The sequence below is a fragment of the Gastrolobium bilobum genome, unplaced genomic scaffold (assembly GCF_033153095.1).
Source record: "Gastrolobium bilobum isolate Gb01-03AN ecotype WA unplaced genomic scaffold, APGP_CSIRO_Gbil_v1 utg2530, whole genome shotgun sequence".
Lineage (NCBI taxonomy): Eukaryota > Viridiplantae > Streptophyta > Magnoliopsida > Fabales > Fabaceae > Gastrolobium > Gastrolobium bilobum.
Genome location: NW_026899712.1, coordinates 363,952 through 384,819, shown reverse-complemented (window position 1 = coordinate 384,819; position 20,868 = coordinate 363,952). Strand labels below are relative to the sequence as shown.

The following is a 20,868-nucleotide window of genomic DNA, read 5'->3' as shown; positions in this document are numbered from 1 at the left end:
TAATAAAAAAGAGATTATTTTTTAAGAAATTAATTCAACTCCAAGTTACCATAATGTTATAGTGGTAGCGATCGGTAGATGGCGGCAGTGGACCGTGGATGCTTGTGCATGGAAGAAAGATAAGAGCGAGCAACGAATGCGTTACGTGATTTACCACATACGATAATAATAATCAATGGTGCACCACTGCACCTCAAGTCAAAGGATGCACCATAGATTTTCCTATCGTTTTAATTAGGCAAAACTAAGCAGAAACCAATGGAAGCTTTACTACAGAATTTCAAGAAGTTAGTGTCAAGAAAGCATTATATACGCATACAATATGTACTATCAACATAAAATTAAAACTATATATTACCTACAACTGAATTCCTAAGCCTCCAGATAAGCTCAAACTTATACACCATAAGCCCATTATTAGTTTTTCTGAATTTTATACACCATAAGCCTCCGTCATATGATACAGATGCTTTTTAATAGTAGCAGCATAGTCACCGAAAAGTTTGGCAGCCGGAGGATGCAGGCCAAAAACATATGAGAAAGGCCTTGATATCAACATTGGCTTCTTAGAGGGAGCTGCGTCATATAATGCCCCAAAGCTTGTTTCGTCAAAAGCAAACGACTCTTCAAGGATAAAGAAACAGTCTCTTCCCAAGTTTTCTACCTGAAACCACGACATAGCAATCAGTGAGATAACATATCACTATTGCCACCATCATAATGATTGGTTGCATGAGGAGTTCCGCATATATTCATTGACATCTACTTTCTCAGCACATATATATCAATTAAGTGACTATAATAGTCTCTAACGTGATAAATAACGCTATTATTTTGTGATCATTCAATAGTAAGAGCACAAGCAATCACCTGAAGTTGGGAAAATCTGATATTGTTCATGGTTATGATAACTTGCACCTCATACAGATCATCAGCCAAAATTCGAATGGCTAGATACTCAAAAAAGTTCCGCAAAGCCTGCTTTTGACCATCCAAATCTTCACCATAGCTATCAAGGCAAGGATACCACAGCACACATTGAACTTCATTCCAAGGAATAAGGGTCTGCCCTGCTTTGGAAATGATTGTTTGGTATGGGTGATATAGACCCCATAAAATTCTAACTCCTGCAAGTGATGATTCCGATATGGTTGTTTCTGCCAAACGTGAAGTTGAAATTATTTTGGATGGATCATAGCAGGAAGCAAGGCATGAAGAGAAATGCAAATCAGTGTCATCCAATATAAGAATTGATCTGTTGGTAGATTTGGGAAATAGACTTAGAAGAGATGCAGCATTCACGTCATTATCTTCTGGCAGGCAGACGTTTGAACTGAATGACACTGCTGATCGATCCATATCATGTGAATATAAACAAGACTCTCCATTTCGGCAACCCTGTTACGATGAATAATAGTCATAATCATATTAAAGTTAGCATCTTAATGAAGTCAAACTAACAAATTAATTACCTGCAAGGAAAAGAAGAATTTGCACTGGGGTCTCTTAGCTTGAAATGAGTGAGAAAATGAACATTTACTGCCTCTATTGCAGGATCCACGGATGAAATATACACAAGTAGAAGCCTCCCTATTGACAAGAAAATTATCAACGTCAACACCTTCAGGTCGATGAGCATCCTCTTGGTATTGAGCTCTTATCTGTTTCATACAATAAAGAAAAATCCGACCATTTTCAGAGAATGGAAAACCTTTTACAATAAATTGTATGGAGAAGAGATCCAAAGGACACTACCTCTTTTATAATTGCAGCAAACACTTTTGCCACATCGTAACTGTGAAAGTGATTTGATGTGACATATGGTACCGTAACACATTTTTTTGTTTCACTTGATGGTTCAAGGCCTTCCTCATCTCCAGCAACTACATCTATATGTCTATTTGGCTGACTTCTGAACAGGCATGTGTGTTTGAATTCATAAGGATCATAATAAGGTGGTGGGCCATGAAAAGAGCTCAAAAACTTTGGCCGGTAGCGATGTACTGAATTTAGCACATCATTATCTGAGATGTCAGAACTAAGGAGCATTACAAGATTGAAAATTTTAAAAGAAAACAGTAAAACAAATTCCACTAACAAAAATGTGATACACTTTCATCAAAAGAAAATCCAAGAGTACATAATCTGACATTAATATAACATAGATACATACAAATTTCCCACAGTTGATGAAGAGATGACCGGGAGAGATTATGTAAAGAACACCAATCTTCCTCATGCTTAGGCATCAGTTGTGTGGCAGGATATACATTATTAGTCCTCAGAACGTGCTTCAAATGTTCTAGCCGGTACTCATCCTGCGTATGACAGAAAATTTTCACCATCAAACTCATACAACCTCTACAGCTTACATACCACATAAACACAAAAGGCAAATCTTATTCCCAGGAAAGATGCGGCTACTTGCACCCACTCACTTGTGGGTATTCCTCACAAAAAGAAGAATACTGTTTGGTGAGCAATAAATAAAATTCTTTCAATGAAAAAGCATCATTTCACAAATTTTTTGTCTTCCACCTTTCACTAAGAAATCCTCAAGATACTGAATAATGACAATGTATTTGGTAGTACAAACAGCAAGGGCATACAACTTTACCCTGAAAACATGCTGCCAAAACTCAAAAGCACAAAAGTTAGCCACAAATTCCATCTCCTTTCGACCAGTTAAGATTGTTCGTTCACCATAATACCAACCAATGTACTTCCAAAACTGATGAAAATAAAAAGATTCAATTAGAAGATGATTCAGAGCAGTTGGAAATGGTAAAGCTGATTCAACTCAGAAATTACCAACTCTTCCTCTCCAAACGGATGAATAATGGGTAAAGGCTGTGTATCCATCATTACACCCAGCAGGATGCCCTCACGTAGCATACCAATGTCTCCAAACTTAAGGACTAGAACAGAAGTATCAATAGACAAAGGAAAACTAGCAAGTAATCGTCCATAAAATGTAGGTTCATGACGTCCCCTCGGAGGTGTCCTTTCCAGTGCATGTATCTGAACAAGCGAATTCAATGCATCTTCAACAACTTGAGGATCTGGTGGATCTAGAGCTTTTTGCAACAGAACTGCCATCAAACCCATCAGTCAGGGCAACATACTCATAATTGGTGTGAATTGGATGACCAAATATTTTGTCGAGAGTATAGTGCAGATAGTTAACTTGTTAAAACCAATACACATAAAGTTCCCTTCACAAACTCTAATTATACTCATAAAGGTGCTGTTGTTGTTGATGTTAATAAAACCCAGGCCTTACACATTATACTTATTGTGAAGGTACTCATTAATGGGGTTCTTAGATGTAAAAAATAAGTTTAAACACGGATTTCAAGTCAAATTGACAGCCTCTTCCTATATTTTTGTAATGTCCACAATTACTAAGAGAGATCATAGTTACATTTATTATTTATACAAATAAACATTAATAGTAACATCATTTTCTACCCAAAAATAGGATCATATTAACTTACCATTGGGATCATTGATAGCCTTAGATCTAGCACAGCACATCAAAAGAACTTGCAGCCTCAATGATAATTTAAGAATAGCTGGACTCTCATGATCCTCAAGCTTGTTGAAAAACGATCCAGTAACCAACCTATAAACTTGGCCATCACAAGTTCGACCAGTTCTTCCTCTACGCTGTTCAGCCTACAAAATCATATGAAACTAAGAAAAATGTAAGAATAAAACAACATGAAGGAATAAGAAAATTTGTACCTGAGACTTGGAAACCCAAACCAGCTTTGTAAATTCCTTTTTCCGGGACTTGTCCCAATACACTTGTAATGATCGGCACGAATCAATGACAAAAGCCAATTTAGGTATTGTCACAGAAGATTCAGCAATATTGGTAGCCAATATTACCTGACAGACAGCAACATCAACCGTAGATTTTGAATAATTATAGTAGAAATTATATCTTTCAGAAATAATTTTAGATGAAAAAAATCCACTGAAAGTAAAAAATTTCTACGCTGCCAGAGGTAATTAAAAGAAACATCAAGGGACAAATACAGTAAAGACAAATTATACATACATATAAATTAAATTACATAACACAATTAATATTGGATATTTAGAAAGTGAAAACAATTGCTGTGACATTTAATTTACAATACAATAAAACTAATAAATTTCTGCAGCATATAAATGTTCACAAGATAACAGCCAAATTTGCACAATTAAAATTTACCATAAACAGAAAAGAAAAATCCAGTTAAAATCAAGTTGTGATTCATACATTAAAAATGTATAACCTTAGCAACATATAATTTTATAACAATAAGCTATACACATGTCCCTCCATAGTCTAAATAACCTCCTACTATTAACTGCACAACTGGCTGAGTTAACTAACATCTACCTTTCGATGTGACCTACAAATCTTCATAGCCATGAGAGCTTGTTCAGTATCAATGCTACGATGTAAGATATGAACTTCAAAAGTTGATTCAAGTGGCTTCAGAAGGCGCCATTGTTGCTCCAATGAATAGTAGGTTGGAAGGAAAACCAGAATGCTTTTCTCGATATCTGGCTCATTCTCATGGATATGAAACACCAGATCATGAATAAGCTGGTGCATTTCAGACTTAATGGAAACATTGGCTGTGGAAGGATCTAGATCACGAGAATATGTTGAACGCATTAATTCAGAACTTATCCCAAGAGATTGAGCTACCTGTGCAAATAACAGTAGCACTATCATCACTGTTATCATATCCATGAAATGTGTTTCAGAAATAAATAAATGTGAGGGGCATATTGAACAGCATATATCATACATAATAATCTACGACAGAAAAGACTTCTATTCTTTCACTTATACTGCAGCACTCTAAATTGTTTTCTGTAGTTTTACTTTTGTCTGAACATATTAGTATGGACATGGTCTCCAGCCTCTTTTTTAGAAAAAAGCACATCGGTCTTCCAAAGCTCCCATAGTCCCATCAACTAGCTAATAACACGCAACCAGCCAACTTATAAATGTACATCAACTAAAGCTGCTATGCACCAAACAAAGTTTAGTAACATTCCAAGGTCAAAACAATATAGAGATGCTAAAAACTTTTGGTACTTTACTTTTGCGTATACAGAAAATATTGTTGATTAAATACTAAAGAGTATAATCCTAAATAGATTCATGACAGCATGTAACTCACACAGAAACTGAATCCTCTTACTTGGTGGGTAATTTTGCAAAGAACAACTGGCTTTCATATGCAGGATATAAGGAAGTATATGGATCGTGAACGTTTCAAATGTCCATTTGTTTTGTGCCCCGAAATTTTTTTTGAAGGTGCAGCATAAATTTAAAACCATTCAATATAAGTGTGAAAATACTTGATTCACCAATGAATAGGTTACAACATATATGCACATTACATGTGGGGAAAATAAGGAAACCAAATCAATCCTAGTTAATTTAATTAAGGGTACAACGAAACGGATCCTAATTGATCATAACTGATTCCCATAAATCAGGCAATTGATGGTATCCCTAATATATGGAAATAAATATAATATTTTGATTTTCTACAATAAGTAACATATTTAAGATATACAAAACTAGTATTGAGATGGGATGCAATTAAAAAGAAGAAATTTTTTGGCTGAGTAATATGCATGCCTGCTCAATATATGAAACACTTCGCTGAAAAACAATTTTCTGATTTGAGCTAGGAATCGCAAGTACTTCAACTCGTTCGCCTCTGCCAAGATCCCTAAAGTAATCCCTGTATCTAGAAATATCAGCAGTTGCAGACATCAAAACCACCCTGCAAAATCATACAAATATTAGATCCACAGAGCAACTATTTCCCTCCTACATTAAAATGAGAGACAGTGCTTTCAACCAAGTCCAGCCTAGCAGTCAGGGATCAGAAGTAAATAGAGTTTCTCAACTTGGGTCCTCTTAATAGGTAGATAATTGGAAATATGTAGTGAAGTCTTTTAAAACTAAAGGAACCGATAGCAGTGCAATTAAACAAACAATTATATATCCTTCTCCTGATCTTGAAATATACAAATAATTTCTTTCAAATATTCATATTAAACAATGTTTGATTAACTCTTCCCAGCTTGAAGAGAATCTCAAACAAGATAAATAAATGAACGGAATGAGAATCAATCTAGAAAATGATAGGTTTGCCACATATCAGTACCATAAGAAATTCCGCTGAACACTTATGAAACCAAGATGCTAACCTTAGTTCATTGTTCTTTAACAAAAACTGCTTCACACAAACAAGGACGAGATCAGACTCCACTGATCTTTCATGTACTTCATCAAGAATAACAGCCTTGTACTTCAGTGCAGTTAAGCCCTTCTCTCGCAGTTCATCCAACAACACTCCAGCAGTTTTAAAAACAATCTTTGAACTGTAGTACGGAGATGTAAATGCATGGAGAAAAAAGTTAAGCATGAGCTTCCGATGCACAATCTAAACAAGATAATTATAAGAATCATACAAATAAAAGATAAGTGCCACATCACTTCCTTAAAAAGGTTTCCCTGCGACAAATGACAACATAGTCAACTTCTTTATATCATGTAAATCAACATTATCTTTACCCCAAAGACTCAAATTAATTGGGGTTAGCAGTTGATGAACCCAAATAAAAGCATGAACAGGTTAAGGGAAGGAATAATAAATAAGAAAAATCACACTCACACACACATATACATATATATAATATATATATATATATATATTATGTATATGTATATGTATATGTGTGTGTGTGTGCGTGCGTGAGAAATAAAAAAATAAATGTACTATTGTCGTAAGGTGAAACTTGTCTCTCAGTATGATATATCGCTATTAACACCCTTGTCAAACAAAACTTCTTTAACTTAAAAGAAATATACGTTAAGAAAAGATGAAAGCCAAATTTCTTCCTTAAAATACTTCTCTGAGACAAATGACAATGAATTCAACTGTTAACTTTGTTATATCAAGAAAATGTTAATAATTAGTATACTATTTTAATAAACATGCATGTTAGTAATGATATTGGATAATAATATTCTATTATTTTCAAACAAGGTGTCCTCCACAGTAAATAGTGATGACTGACAAGGCCTCTTACAAATTCGATCAAAATTTAATCTCAGTAAAATATATATATGTATATGTATATGTGTGCGTGTGCGTGCGCGCGTGAGAAATAAAAAAATAAATGTACTATTGTTGTAAGGTGAAACTTGTCTCTCAGTATGATATATCGCTATTAACACCCTTGTCAAACAAAACTTCTTTAACTTAAAAGAAATATACATTAAGAAAAGATGAAAGCCAAATTTCTTCCTTAAAATGACTTCTCTGAGACAAATGACAACGAATTCAACTGTTAACTTTGTTATATCAAGAAAATGTTAATAATTAGTATAATATTTTAATAAACATGCATGTTAGTAATGATATTGGATAATAATATTCTATTATTTTCAAACAAGGTGTCCTCCACAGTAAATAGTGATGACTGACAAGGCCTCTTACAAATTCGATCAAAATTTAATCTCAGTAAAATATATATATGTATATGTATGTGTGTGTGTGTGCGTGCGTGCGCGAGAAATAAAAAAATAAATGTACTATTGTTGTAAGGTGAAACTTGTCTCTCAGTATGATATATCGCTATTAACACCCTTGTCAAACAAAACTTCTTTTAACTTAAAAGAAATATACATTAAGAAAAGATGAAAGCCAAATTTCTTCCTTAAAATGACTTCTCTGAGACAAATGACAATGAATTCAACTGTTAACTTTGTTATATCAAGAAAATGTTAATAATTAGTATACTATTTTAATAAACATGCATGTTAGTAATGATATTGGATAATAATATTCTATTATTTTCAAACAAGGTGTCCTCCACAGTAAATAGTGATGACTGACAAGGCCTCTTACAAATTCGATCAAAATTTAATCTCAGTAAAATATATATATATGTATATGTATATGTGTGTGTGCGTGTGCGTGTGCGTGCGTGCGAAATAAAAAAATAAATGTACTATTGTTTTAAGGTGAAACTTGTCTCTCAGTATGATATATCACTATTAACACCCTTGTCAAACAAAACTTCTTTAACTTAAAAGAAATATACATTAAGAAAAGATGAAAGCCAAATTTCTTCCTTAAAATGACTTCTCTGAGACAAATGACAATGAATTCAACTGTTAACTTTGTTATATCAAGAAAATGTTAATAATTAGTATACTATTTTAATAAACATGCATGTTAGTAATGATATTGGATAATAATATTCTATTTATTTTCAAACAAGGTGTCCTCCACAGTAAATAGTGATGACTGACAAGGCCTCTTACAAATTCGACCAAAATTTAATCTCAGTAAAATATATATATGTATATGTATATGTGTGCGTGTGCGTGTGCGTGTGCGTGCGGGCGCGCGAGAAATAAAAAAATAAATGTACTATTGTTGTAAGGTGAAACTTGTCTCTCAGTATGATATATCGCTATTAACACCCTTGTCAAACAAAACTTCTTTAACTTAAAAGAAATATACATTAAGAAAAGATGAAAGCCAAATTTCTTCCTTAAAATGACTTCTCTGAGACAAATGACAATGCATTCAACTGTTAACTTTGTTATATCAAGAAAATGTTAATAATTAGTATACTATTTTAATAAACATGCATGTTAGTAATGATATTGGATAATAATATTCTATTTATTTTCAAACAAGGTGTCCTCCACAGTAAATAGTGATGACTGACAAGGCCTCTTACAAATTCGACCAAAATTTAATCTCAGTAAAATATATATATGTATATGTATATGTGTGCGTGTGCGTGCGGGCGCGCGAGAAATAAAAAAATAAATGTACTATTGTTGTAAGGTGAAACTTGTCTCTCAGTATGATATATCGCTATTAACACCCTTGTCAAACAAAACTTCTTTAACTTAAAAGAAATATACATTAAGAAAAGATGAAAGCCAAATTTCTTCCTTAAAATGACTTCTCTGAGACAAATGACAATGAATTCAACTGTTAACTTTGTTATATCAAGAAAATGTTAATAATTAGTATACTATTTTAATAAACATGCATGTTAGTAATGATATTGGATAATAATATTCTATTTATTTTCAAACAAGGTGTCCTCCACAGTAAATAGTGATGACTGACAAGGCCTCTTACAAATTAGATCAAAATTTAATCTCAGTAAAATATAAGCCTTTGCATCTACAATAGAAATGAAGAAACAAGACCAAAGATGGAAGAAGTGATCAAATAACTATCACACACAAAAATATTGTTAAGGAAATAAATATGAACAGGTTTAAGTTAATGTGTGTCTGGAATACCCTGCTGAGAAGTGCCTTGAATGTCCAATATGATATCCAACTTCTTCTCCCAATTCACAATTTCGAGCTTTTGCAACCATTTTCGCAACAGCAACGACAGCAAATCTCCTAGGCTGTGTGCACAGAATGGGTGACATGTTTTCTTCCAGAAGAAACTGTGGAACTTGTGAACTTTTTCCTTGAGAAGAAAGGAAGCAGATCCATCAGCAACATGGTAAGAATAAATCAACAACTAATGCATGAAGTGGACCTATTCCTTATAATTGGCAATTCTAACATACCATAAATGTTAGCCAAAATTAAGACAGGTAATTTTCATTATATAATGCATGGAAGTGTACAAGAGGGACAACTAACAATCCTGCACAACCATTTAGCTGAACTTGGCCAAGATAGATGGAGGATGAAGGCATAGAGCATAGTTCATAAAGGTTGTAAAAGGTCCACTATCTTCCAAGTTTTTATATTGCTCTCATATAAAAAAAAACCCACTCTCCGTTAAACCCGACTAGCGAGTGTGAGTGGAGGCAATCCTTGTACGCAGTTTTACCCTTGCATAATTACAAAGAGGTTGTTTTCTAGATTCAAACCCATGACCTTTCAGTCATGAAAGAACAACTTTACTACTGCTCCGGTTCGCCCCTTTTTTATATTGCTCTCATATATTCAAGTAATTTTCCTTTTTCTTTTATTTTAAATTTTTAATGTTTATGTCTACAGATCTAAAGAGGGCAAGCCCACAGTAGTGATAAAACTGCTTCGTTGTGACTTAAAGGTCACGAGTTTTAGGAAATATCCTCTTTTGATATATACAAAGGTAATGCTGTGTATAAAGATTGTCCTCACACTTACCATAGCTCATCTGAATTTAATGAGGAGTGATTTTTTATTTTTATTTTACATCGATTTCAAAGGTTTTAGGTAACTTCTTGGTTGACATGACATCATATCCAATAATTTATAGCAATAATAATCATGTTCATGGTAACTGCAAATATTTGGTTTTATCCACAGTATTTGAAGAGTAGATAACAAGTCTATGGAAGCTACCAAATTAGTATATGTTAAGACCAAAGTACTAAAATTTAGCATAATTATTGTTTATAAATACAATGATAAAATGCAGAATGAAAATCCAATAATTATCATTTTTTAATGTAATTTAGTGAAAATATGTATAGTTGAATTGGTAATAAAAAAAAAAAAAATACAAGAATGGTTGGACTTGTAGTTGATTTTTCTTGCAAATAGAAAACTTATACACTAGCAAAAGTAACAACAATTCGAAAGTGATTTTCCGAGTTCTTTGATGAGTTAAGCTGAATTTTCATTTCATAAATGCCTAAAATTCTCTCTTCAATAAAGCTAGCGTTTGGCTCAGCTTCATTTTTATTTTTTTGGTTTACTCCTCAGTTTATTGGCTTACAAAAATCAACGATCGCAAGTGAGATTATTCAAAACTAATCAACACCAAAAGGATACGAGACATTAGATTACATGAACACGAAAAATACATAAGAATAGCAAGTACTAAATTTTCAGGCAGTACTTTTCGGTGATGTCATCGTCCAGACAAGGTAAAAGATCCAGCAATATACTCAATGCAGGTAGAACGTAAAATCAAATATAGTCATGCAATAAAAAGGAGTTAAGAAATCAAACCAAAAACCAAAATAAATTAATTAATTAAAAAAAATGCACAGTTAAGAATGCTTTACCGCAGCCGGTCTCGCCGACGATGAGCGTGACGCGATTTTCTTGAATCTTCTCGACGATCTTCTTCCTGAGAGACATCACAGGTAGGTGGGAGAAATTCGACTGCGAAAATGAGGAAGAGCTGGACGAGATACGTGAATGAGGTGAATTAGATGGAGACGACGACGACGACGCCATTCTCAGAATTCAGTAACCGTCACACACTCTGCGTTTTTGATTTGGTGAAGAAGACGTATGCACTGACTCTGTGAGAAGCACGGAGGGTGTAGTGACTGTGGTACAGTTACACGTCACAGCCCTGACATTTTAAAAGAGGAGAGAGGTGATGGTTCAGGTGAGCTCGATTGAGGGGTTGACTGCAAGTCAATGAATTTTCTTTTTTAGGCTCCTCTTTTAACCAATCATTGCGCTGGTTTGGGAGTAGATACAATGTGCGCGAAGTACGCGGAAGCTCTCCATAATACTTACCTAGCAAGTTTTATGGAAAATAAGGAGAAAAGAAATAAAAAGGTGATTGTTTCTCCTTGCTCGGCAAGTTGGCAACTGCAAAATCGAATCGGGTCGTGGGTTCGGATCACAGCACATTTTCGGGTGAATCAGCATTTCGCTGGGCCAATAACTAGAAAACTTTCTCTGTAAATATTCCATTTTTGATTTATCAAATTAATATTTTAAATTTAATTCAATAGTATATATAATTACGTTGTTTTTTTATTTTCAATTTTAATAGACTGAGAGTTTCAATAGCACAACTAACAATAAATTGATAAATAAATGTCACAAATTGAGTTTTTCATACACATGGTAATAATCATATCATTGAGGTTGTCTTGTTGGACCAATGAAATTAGAACTCATCTTAACGTCTTATATATCTTGTTAATCTTTGAGATTCTTATTATGCAAATGGATATACAAATTTATTTATATATTTTAATGGGAAATATTTTCTGCATTTGTGGTATAAATTTGGTATCTGTCATATAGAGAAAAAAAAATAGGGTTCATTAATTACCATATTCTTTTTTTTATGAGTTTCTCTTTCTCTTTTTTTTTTTTCTCCATGTGGCAGATAAAAAATTTCTCCTACAATGCAGAAAACATTTTTTCATATTTTAAATATTGTTTTTTAATTTTGACATTTACATTAGGTTTCACATCAAGTTTAATTTCTCGCGTTTTATCTCGTTCAACTATGAGTAAAATACGGAGAAATCTCAATAAAGTAGAGAAAAAATTTGAATTGGCATCTATTATTCTATGATGATATCAATCGAAATATAAATGCAGGATGATACTTACATATACATATATTTTTTTATCACACGTGCATCTTGGACTGAGTGCAAAGAGAGGTTAAGTCTTGATATTTTCTTGTCCGTACAATCATTAATCTCCGATACATAATCTTGGACCGAAAAGAAATAAATTATGTTCAAAAAAAAAAAATTCACTTTAAAACAAATTCTATATACCGAAGTAAAGTATCCCTTAAAGTTAGATACATATTGTTAATTTTCTATTCTTGGAAAGATAAAATGTTATTGTTTTCATACATATGTAATGAAACCAAGGTGTGCTGGTGACTATATATAATTATGTTTGGGAGGGGTTATTGACTTTTACACCAAAAGCTTTTAAACGGAGGTTATATATTGTAATTACTTTTGAATTTTTCAATCTAACTCGGATACAACACTTTGACATTATTCAATATTCTTTTAAGTTAACATTTTTCCCTGATTATAATTAGTAATAAAAAAGAGGTATGCCATTTTTGTAATTGGAGTTGAAGCTGGCCGGTTTAAGCCGGGAAATCAGTGATCGGATCCATCTTGGTGCGATCAACACTAAGTATTGAAATTTGAAAGTGTGTAATGGAGAGAGATCAGAGATGGCTTTAGGGTGGGGAATAACAAGGAACAAAGGTAGGTGCTACGATTTCTGGATAGACTTCAGGGAGTGCAAGTCACGCTGCCGTGAGCCCAACGGCTGTTCTCTTCTCCGTGAAGACTACCTCGAGTGCCTCCACCATTCCAAAGAGGTCAACCCCTTCCTCCAATCCCACACTCTCTCTTTTTTTCTTTTTTTTAACATCTTGAAATAGAGTATATCAGGTTCTTGAGATATATAGTCTAACATTGGTGGTATGAGTAACTAATGTTTTATAAGGACTTAGACACTCTCATCCTTTGAGCTAGTTTTGGGGTGGTATATTCCAAGGTTCTTTACATGGTATCAGAGCTTGAGTGACTACAAGGTCACAAGTTCGATCCTCACCACCTCCCACTTTAAAGTGGAATTAAAAATAAAAAAAAAGCACAAAAGGTAAACCAAACCAAAAAATTGGGCCTGTGCAATTTCCACGCTTCTATAGCCTAAAGGGCTCTTGCGTGAGGGGGGCATGTTGAGATATATAGTCTCACATTGGTTGTATGAACAACTAATGTGGAGTTTATAAGAACTTGGGCACTCTCACCCTATCCCATATAGATTGTGACTTGAATCAGATCAATTCTTTTTTGAATCTTTATTCGTGCAATTCCCTCGACGCCGGAAGAAATTCTTGTATTTTTTTCTATAAAATTCGTGATACAATCTCGTATTTTTTTACCTTATTGTAGATTCTCCATCATCTTTCTTTGGCTTAGTGGCATGTATTTCCACTGTGCTCGTTTTTCCAATTATGAAGCGTGGCTAAGCGATCCTACTCATATTCGACCTAGTGCCCAGGTGGTTTGGCCAATAGTGGACCAAGAAATATTGAATGGTGATGTAGGTGAGGGTTTCCGAGGAATACAAATAACCTCCGGAGGGTCAATCTACGTCTGGTCCGAGGAAACCTTTAGCTTTTGGAGTGGTGTATCTCAAGGTTCTTTACGAACATCGCTAAATAAATATCACTATCTTCCTTTGATTCATTATAGCCTTAACATTCCATTGAAATTGTTTATAAATCTATCTTTTTTTTTGTGGTCTTGGGATATTTGAGCTGCAAATGTTCTCTACATTACAATTTAATTAATCAACCTACTGATTTTGTGCTTTTTTGAAACGTATGGAATTTGTTATCACCTGCTTGTTGATATCTTTGTAGTTGATTGCTACACACACATTAAAGAACTTAAGCTATATATTTCTCTAACACGCCACCTCACACAAAAATTCATTGGACTTGAAGGGTAGATAATGCATTAGGTCCAACTTAAGAAACTCCCAAAAACTTAATTAATTATTAATTAAAATAGAGACGGTGAGGATCGAACTCGTGACACCAAAACTCTAATATCATATAAAAAATCAATTCAACCCAAAAACTTAATTATTAATTGAGGCTACATTAATGATTGATATTATTCTCTATCACACAAATTAGTTCATGGCATGTTTGGACTTTGAATTGTTGATAGAAAGGAATAGAGAACTCTATATCAAAATTGCTCAAGCTAGGAATATCACTTCTTAGATATAATTTGCTTGCAGTTACTCAAAGTAGCATAAATAATGTGAATTGTTCATTTAATTCTTATCCTGGGAACTCACAATATCCGCACCGCTTTTTAAAATGTGCACACTTCCCTTCCTTGTTAGTATCCACCTCATAAAGTGAAGACAAATGCAGTGTTGTGGAAATATAACTGAAAGGGGAAAAATTCCTCTTAACTGAGTTTGTCTCTAAAGTGTCTATTCACCCTTGATTTAATTTAAAGTACATCTTGATCTTAACCCATTAAAATTCAAAGTTAGGTTTACCTTTACCTGTGTACTTTGGAGACAGTAGGAGCTTTATCTAACTGAAACCTCTGTTATCTGATTTGTTATGGGGAATTTCTTATACATAAACCCTTATTATTGTATGCTAAATGATATATGATTGCATTAAAACACGGTTATCTTAAAACCTCTGTTGTGGAATATCATTTTAGAATTTTTTTTTAAAGAAACGGACAGAAATTAATCTAAAATTAATCAATTTTTTTTTTTTAAAGAAACAGACAGAAATTAATCTAAAATTAATCATGTTTGATTTTTTATTATTAATTTATTATCGTTCAAACCCATTTTGATGCATTCCTAAAGGTGCAAAGAAACATTTTGTGTTCAGGTATAAGCTTTTCTCTCTGTCTGTGACACTAAAAAATATTTATATTTTGAAAATATATGTGCATTTAATTACATTTGAATAACACATATCCATTCTGTTAATTGGAGACTAGAAACAAAACAAATTTTGTAGTTATCTTTACTTTGAATTTGTTTTTTTTAATATAGTCTAGGTATGTATATTGTCTAATAGCAGTTTAATAAAGGTGCGAAGTGGTACAGTGGGACAGGTAATTTGTAAAATGGGAGGGTATGTAACATTTTCTTTTCCAAGTGAAATCTCCAAATATATAAAAGAGTGAAAAAGTTCTTTCATTGTTCTCCATTCAAACAATTTTTGTATTTTTTTTAATATCACAATAAATAATAATACAAATAATCTAATAATAAATATAGAATAATATACAACATATAGTTATGCATATGCTATCTTTATGTATTACTAATTTCTTTGCATAAAAATGAATTTTTTCCCCTCCACCCACTATTTGTCCTACTTTTTCCTCTCTCAAAAAGATGAGAAGATATACTGAGTAAAGCCCATCTAGTGATATTGTACCTTTAGGTGCTGTTTGGCTCGCGGCTTTTTACAGTTTTTCTATGCAAATGTAATAAGGAATCTTGAAATGTCTTGTTTGGTTTAGGGTGATTTACTCAGAAAGTCATCCATCCAATTTGCATTGGTTTTTAAATTTTGGAACGGGATGACAACTTTCTTTACTATTTCGAAAGCGTTTTGGAAGGTGGGTTTTTGTTAAAAGCTGGGTAAACAACTGTTCACTCAAATTTTTCACACCCATTATACCCTCTGAAAAGGCAAGAGAGTGATAGGATTTTTGCTTGCTTGTGTGGTCAGCAGCTTAGGGCGTGAGTAGATTCTGATCAATTTTTATACAGCCATGGTTCTCATTGTTCATCCGCTTTCTTTCGTTACGCTCCCAGGTCGGTTCTGATCACTAACGTCTATTGGTTGCTCGTGTCTTCTTTGTATGCTTTAATCTCACTGTTGAACACGGCCTCGACGTTCCCCTTGCTTGCAGAGCGGAACCCTTGACGAAGAACAAGCCCACACACATAGATATTTTTTCCCCTTTCTTTTTTATGGTCGCTGGATAGAGTCAATTTTTTCACATTGAGGACATTGGGATTTGACAGCTGTGGGGTACCATGCCACCGAAATAAAACATTTAAAATCAGGGTTATTTTTGTAATTTAAGATTGTTTTCTCATCTATATATTACCTCCAACCAAACATACATTTCTTAAAAGTTACCTAATTTTCCCAGTAAAGTTTTTCCCCACCAAACTACTTTTTTTAACATTTTCCTATCTATCTCACTTTATCTCACTTTCTTATCATTCTCCTATCAATTCTATTTCTCTAATATTCAAAAAATTTATCCTCGACCAAACGCCCCCTTATAGTACTTGTTTCCCTTGCGTCATGAGCCATATTTTGGCCTTTTGACCCATCTCCAAATTCATGTTATGTTATTATGTTGGTTTCAGTATTAGACTTTAAATGGGTGTTTCAAGACTTTAACAAATTTTGTTTCCATTAAATCTTAAAACTATTGTGTATTACTTTGTTTCTATATTCATTTTGTGTATTACTTTGCTCCAGATGGCCAGAATCATGAAAAAATATATGTATTGTTTCACACTGCGTATGTAAATTTTGTGATATGGTGATAATTTGAGTAGAAAATATTAACCCCTTTTATTTTCACGAATTATTGATATTGATAGCTATAACCGCTTTTGGTCTCAAATCTTTGGGGTTTCTTTTTCCAATAAACGTTGGTTACATTTCTTTGCCCGACTTATCAATTTATCTGGTAAACTACTAGGTGCCCATGTAGCCCATGCCGGATTAATAGTATTCTGGGCTGGGGCAATGAACCTATTTGAAGTGGCTCATTTCGTACCCGAGAAGCCCATGTATGAACAGGGCTTAATTTTACTTCCCCATCTAGCTACTCTAGGTTGGGGGGTAGGTCCCGGGGGGGAAGTTATAGACACCTTTCCATACTTTGTGTCTGGAGTACTTCACTTAATTTCTTCTGCAGTATTGGGCTTTGGCTTTTCCATTCTTCGGTTATGTATGGAAAGATAGAAATAAAATGACTACCATTTTGGGTATTCACTTAATCTTATTAGGTATAGGTGCTTTTCTTCTAGTATTCAAGGCTCTGTATTTTGGGGGTATATATGATACCTGGGCTCCAGGGGGGGGAGATGTAAGAAAAATTACCAACTTAACCCTTACTCCAAGTATTATATTTGGTTATTTATTAAAATCACCTTTTGGAGGCGAGGGTTGGATTGTTAGTGTGGACGATTTGGAAGATATAATTGGAGGGCATGTATGGTTGGGTTCCATTTGTATACTTGGTGGAATCTGGCATATCTTAACCAAACCCTTTGCATGGGCTCGGCGTGCACTTGTATGGTCTGGAGAAGCTTACTTGTCTTATAGTTTAGGTGCTTTATCTGTTTTTGGTTTTATTGCTTGTTGCTTTGTCTGGTTTAATAATACCGCGTATCCTAGTGAGTTTTACGGACCCACCGGACCTGAAGCTTCTCAAGCTCAAGCATTTACTTTTCTAGTTAGAGACCAACGTCTTGGGGCTAACGTAGGATCTGCTCAGGGACCTACCGGTTTAGGTAAATATCTAATGCGTTCCCCGACCGGAGAGGTTATTTTTGGTGGAGAAACTATGCGGTTTTGGGATTTGCGTGCTCCCTGGTTAGAACCTCTAAGGGGTCCGAATGGTTTGGACTTGAGTAGACTAAAAAGGGACATACAGCCTTGGCAAGAACGACGTTCCGCGGAATATATGACTCACGCTCCTTTAGGTTCTTTAAATTCCGTGGGTGGCGTAGCTACAGAGATCAATGCAGTCAATTATGTCTCTCCCAGAAGTTGGTTAGCTACTTCTCATTTTGTTCTAGGATTCTTCCTATTCGTAGGTCATTTATGGCACGCGGGAAGAGCCCGCGCAGCTGCGGCAGGATTTGAAAAAGGAATTGATCGAGATTTTGAACCCGTTCTTTCCATGACACCTCTTAATTGAAACATGAAATCTAGTGTTGGAACTAGGAATTTTTTGAATTTCACCATACGCATTGAATTGAGTCAAGAAGGTAGGTCATATTGAAAAAGTCTTTTCTTTTCTCTTTTTTCAACTCATTTATATCTATTATCTAATCTTTTTGGGGGCTCGGCTAAATGGTGGTATGTATAGCCGAGCCCCCAAAAACCGAGCTAACCAAAAAAAAAAAAAAGAATAAAAAATACATTCGCCGAGTAAAAGGAGAGAGAGGGATTCGAACCCTCGATAGTTCTTTGTTTTGAACTATACCGGTTTTCAAGACCGGAGCTATCAACCACTCAGCCACCTCTCCAAAAGATAATTTCTATTTTATCTTTATTCCACTGAATAGAACATGACCATATCTATGATATCTCTATTCTCTATCTATGGTAAAGATATCAGATGTGAATTTTTTGGTCTAGTTTTCTATCTGTATATCTATATATACATACATCTAGATGCGGTATCTAGCATGCGAGTAAAAAAAACCCTTGATCCATGCCCCCAAAGACCAAAGAAAGAAAGGGGTAGTAATAAGTCATATAAAACAAGTGGATTCATGATAAAACCCCACAATGTTCGGTTTTTTATTACCCATTTTTTTTTAGGGGATACAGGGTTTTTTTTGGGGGGGGGTCAAATGGTATAGTTCTTTTGTTGGTAAATTAGAGGATTAGAAACATGACTATTGCTTTCCAATTGGCTGTTTTTGCATTAATTGCTACTTCATTCATTTTATTGATTAGTGTACCTGTTGTATTTGCTTCTCCCGATGGTTGGTCGAGTAACAAAAATGTTCTATTTTCCGGTACATCATTATGGATTGGATTAGTCTTTTTAGTGGGTATTCTTAATTCTCTCATCTCTTGAAGATATTTGTTCTAGATCAAAAAAGAAATGACCTAGATATTTGTTCTAGATCAAAAAAGAAATGACCCCCCGAATTCTTTCGGATTTTGAGGCACATTAAATTGGAATATAAGTCCCCAAAAATAAAGAAAACGAAAATAGTATTCGGGGGGTCAAACTTCTTCTATTGGAAGAATGTTATCTCATATAGTTAATAGGGTATATCGTAAAACCAAAAAAAACAATCCAAAATGGAATAAAAATAAAATAAATAGAATCAAAATAGAAAATTTGGAATATGGAATTCGAATATTCTCTGAATATTCTAAATATTCGATAAATACTATTAATAGCAGAATATTCTTAATATAAATAGAGTTACTATTTATGAAGCATTAATAGATTATATAGACTATATATCTATAATAGAAAGAATACATATAAGTTTAATTTAGAAAGAATATATAAATATAGAATTAAAATAGAATATTAATAAGAATTCTTAATATTCATTAATATTAATAGAAAAATAGACATATAGAATTGCAATTTAATAGAAACTAATATGAATCTAAAATATTCTATTTAGAATAGAAAAATTTAGATTATAAATATATATGGATATCTATATATCTTTCAACTTTATTTTGAATTTTATATAGTAAAGGAAGGATTTCTTCACCCATGTTCTCGGAAAAAGCAGCCAAAGCATAGTATGACTTTTCCTGAATAAATTTAAATGTAATGCTCAGATAACATGCAAACAATCCAATTAACTTTTTAATTTTAATTTTTTTTTGCACTAGCACATAATCTAGCAATCTATTGTATTGAGCAAACCGCTCTCTTCTCCAACGTGTACCTTTGCTTCATCAGATGCATCCTCAAGAGCATTTAAAAAGCAGGGAAAAACACTCTCATAATGGGATACAATTTCAGACTGCAAGTGCTCACAGTAGAAGATCGACCAGCTGTCAAAAAGGAAGGATATAACTGTCCAAAAATATCAGATTACAAATCCTTACATTGGGTATTTCACAAATACCACCTTTTTTGTGGTAATTTCATAAGGTAAAGTACAACACATTTTGCTCATAAAAGCAATTCCAGGGCAAATTGAATACCCATGCAACTAATGTGAAAACTCCTACCAAATTTGGCCTTTTATGATACCCATTATAACTTTCCTGGTATTTTTCTAAACATACCTCTACCAAACAGTAATGGATCACCGATCACAACTATATTAAATGTGTAGTCTTATTCTTATTTTGATATTTGTTCTGATTTTTTAAATTGTTTTGGTACACACTCCAAAGAATATTTTCTTTTTTTGCAAGACTTAAACTTCTGACCTCCGATTAAGAGGTATAAATATCTTATCACTTGAATTAATAGAATTAAGTATGTATCATTTGAATCAATTTCACTACTCAAAATTCTTTTTCAATTGCTAAAGAAAATGACAAGCAACAATAGTCATAATTTACAAGTGGACTGGGTTAAAGCACGGGCTAAGGACAAAAGAACTGCAAGGTCTTATTTAAACAGAATTAAGCATGTATCATTTGAACAAACTCCTTTACTCAAAATTCTTTTTCAATTGCTAAAGAAAATGACAATTCTTGTTTGCAACAATAGTCATAATTTACAAGTCGACTGGGTTCGAACACGGGCTAAGGACAAAAAAACCAGCGGCCTCAGAGTTATTGAACAAAAGCGATAACAACTAGAATT

At 33.7% G+C, this 20,868-nt stretch overlaps 2 protein-coding genes and 1 non-coding gene across 3 annotated transcripts; 1 reads left to right on the top strand and 2 right to left on the bottom strand.

Moving 5' to 3' along the window:
• Positions 1 to 260: 260 nt before the first annotated feature.
• Positions 261 to 11,347, bottom strand: LOC133292833 (DExH-box ATP-dependent RNA helicase DExH8). The gene is made up of 14 exons (XM_061491290.1): positions 11,083 to 11,347; positions 9,365 to 9,542; positions 6,235 to 6,408; positions 5,657 to 5,804; positions 4,394 to 4,708; positions 3,748 to 3,894; positions 3,498 to 3,678; positions 2,812 to 3,092; positions 2,618 to 2,731; positions 2,174 to 2,318; positions 1,756 to 2,024; positions 1,473 to 1,661; positions 871 to 1,398; positions 261 to 664 (listed from the first exon to the last, which is right to left on the bottom strand). Exons 1-14 carry the CDS (start codon positions 11,255 to 11,257, stop codon positions 434 to 436), a joined length of 3,075 nt encoding a protein of 1,024 aa, XP_061347274.1. The 5' UTR covers positions 11,258 to 11,347; the 3' UTR covers positions 261 to 433.
• Positions 11,348 to 16,996: 5,649 nt separating this feature from the next.
• LOC133292865 (photosystem II CP43 reaction center protein-like) lies at positions 16,997 to 18,946 on the top strand. Its single transcript, XM_061491351.1, is given in 2 exon segments — positions 16,997 to 17,266; positions 17,268 to 18,946. Coding segments are annotated over 2 exon segments (1,179 nt in total). The 5' UTR covers positions 16,997 to 17,081; the 3' UTR covers positions 18,262 to 18,946.
• Positions 18,500 to 18,592, bottom strand: TRNAS-UGA (transfer RNA serine (anticodon UGA)). The gene has a single exon. It is a non-coding gene; the product is annotated as a tRNA-Ser (tRNA).
• Positions 18,947 to 20,868: the final 1,922 nt, after the last annotated feature.

Bases quoted from the DNA above. Each gene is read 5' to 3' on its own strand.
- LOC133292833 (XM_061491290.1), bottom strand. From the start codon at position 11,257: ATGGCGTCGTCGTCGTCGTCTCCATCTAATTCACCTCATTCACGTATC. The intron at 5,805-6,234 runs GTTAGCATCTTG...ATGATTTTGCAG, and splicing joins TTAAAGAACAATGAACTAAG to GGTGGTTTTGATGTCTGCAA. The intron at 4,709-5,656 runs GCATGCATATTA...TTATTTGCACAG, and splicing joins GTGTTTCATATATTGAGCAG to GTAGCTCAATCTCTTGGGAT.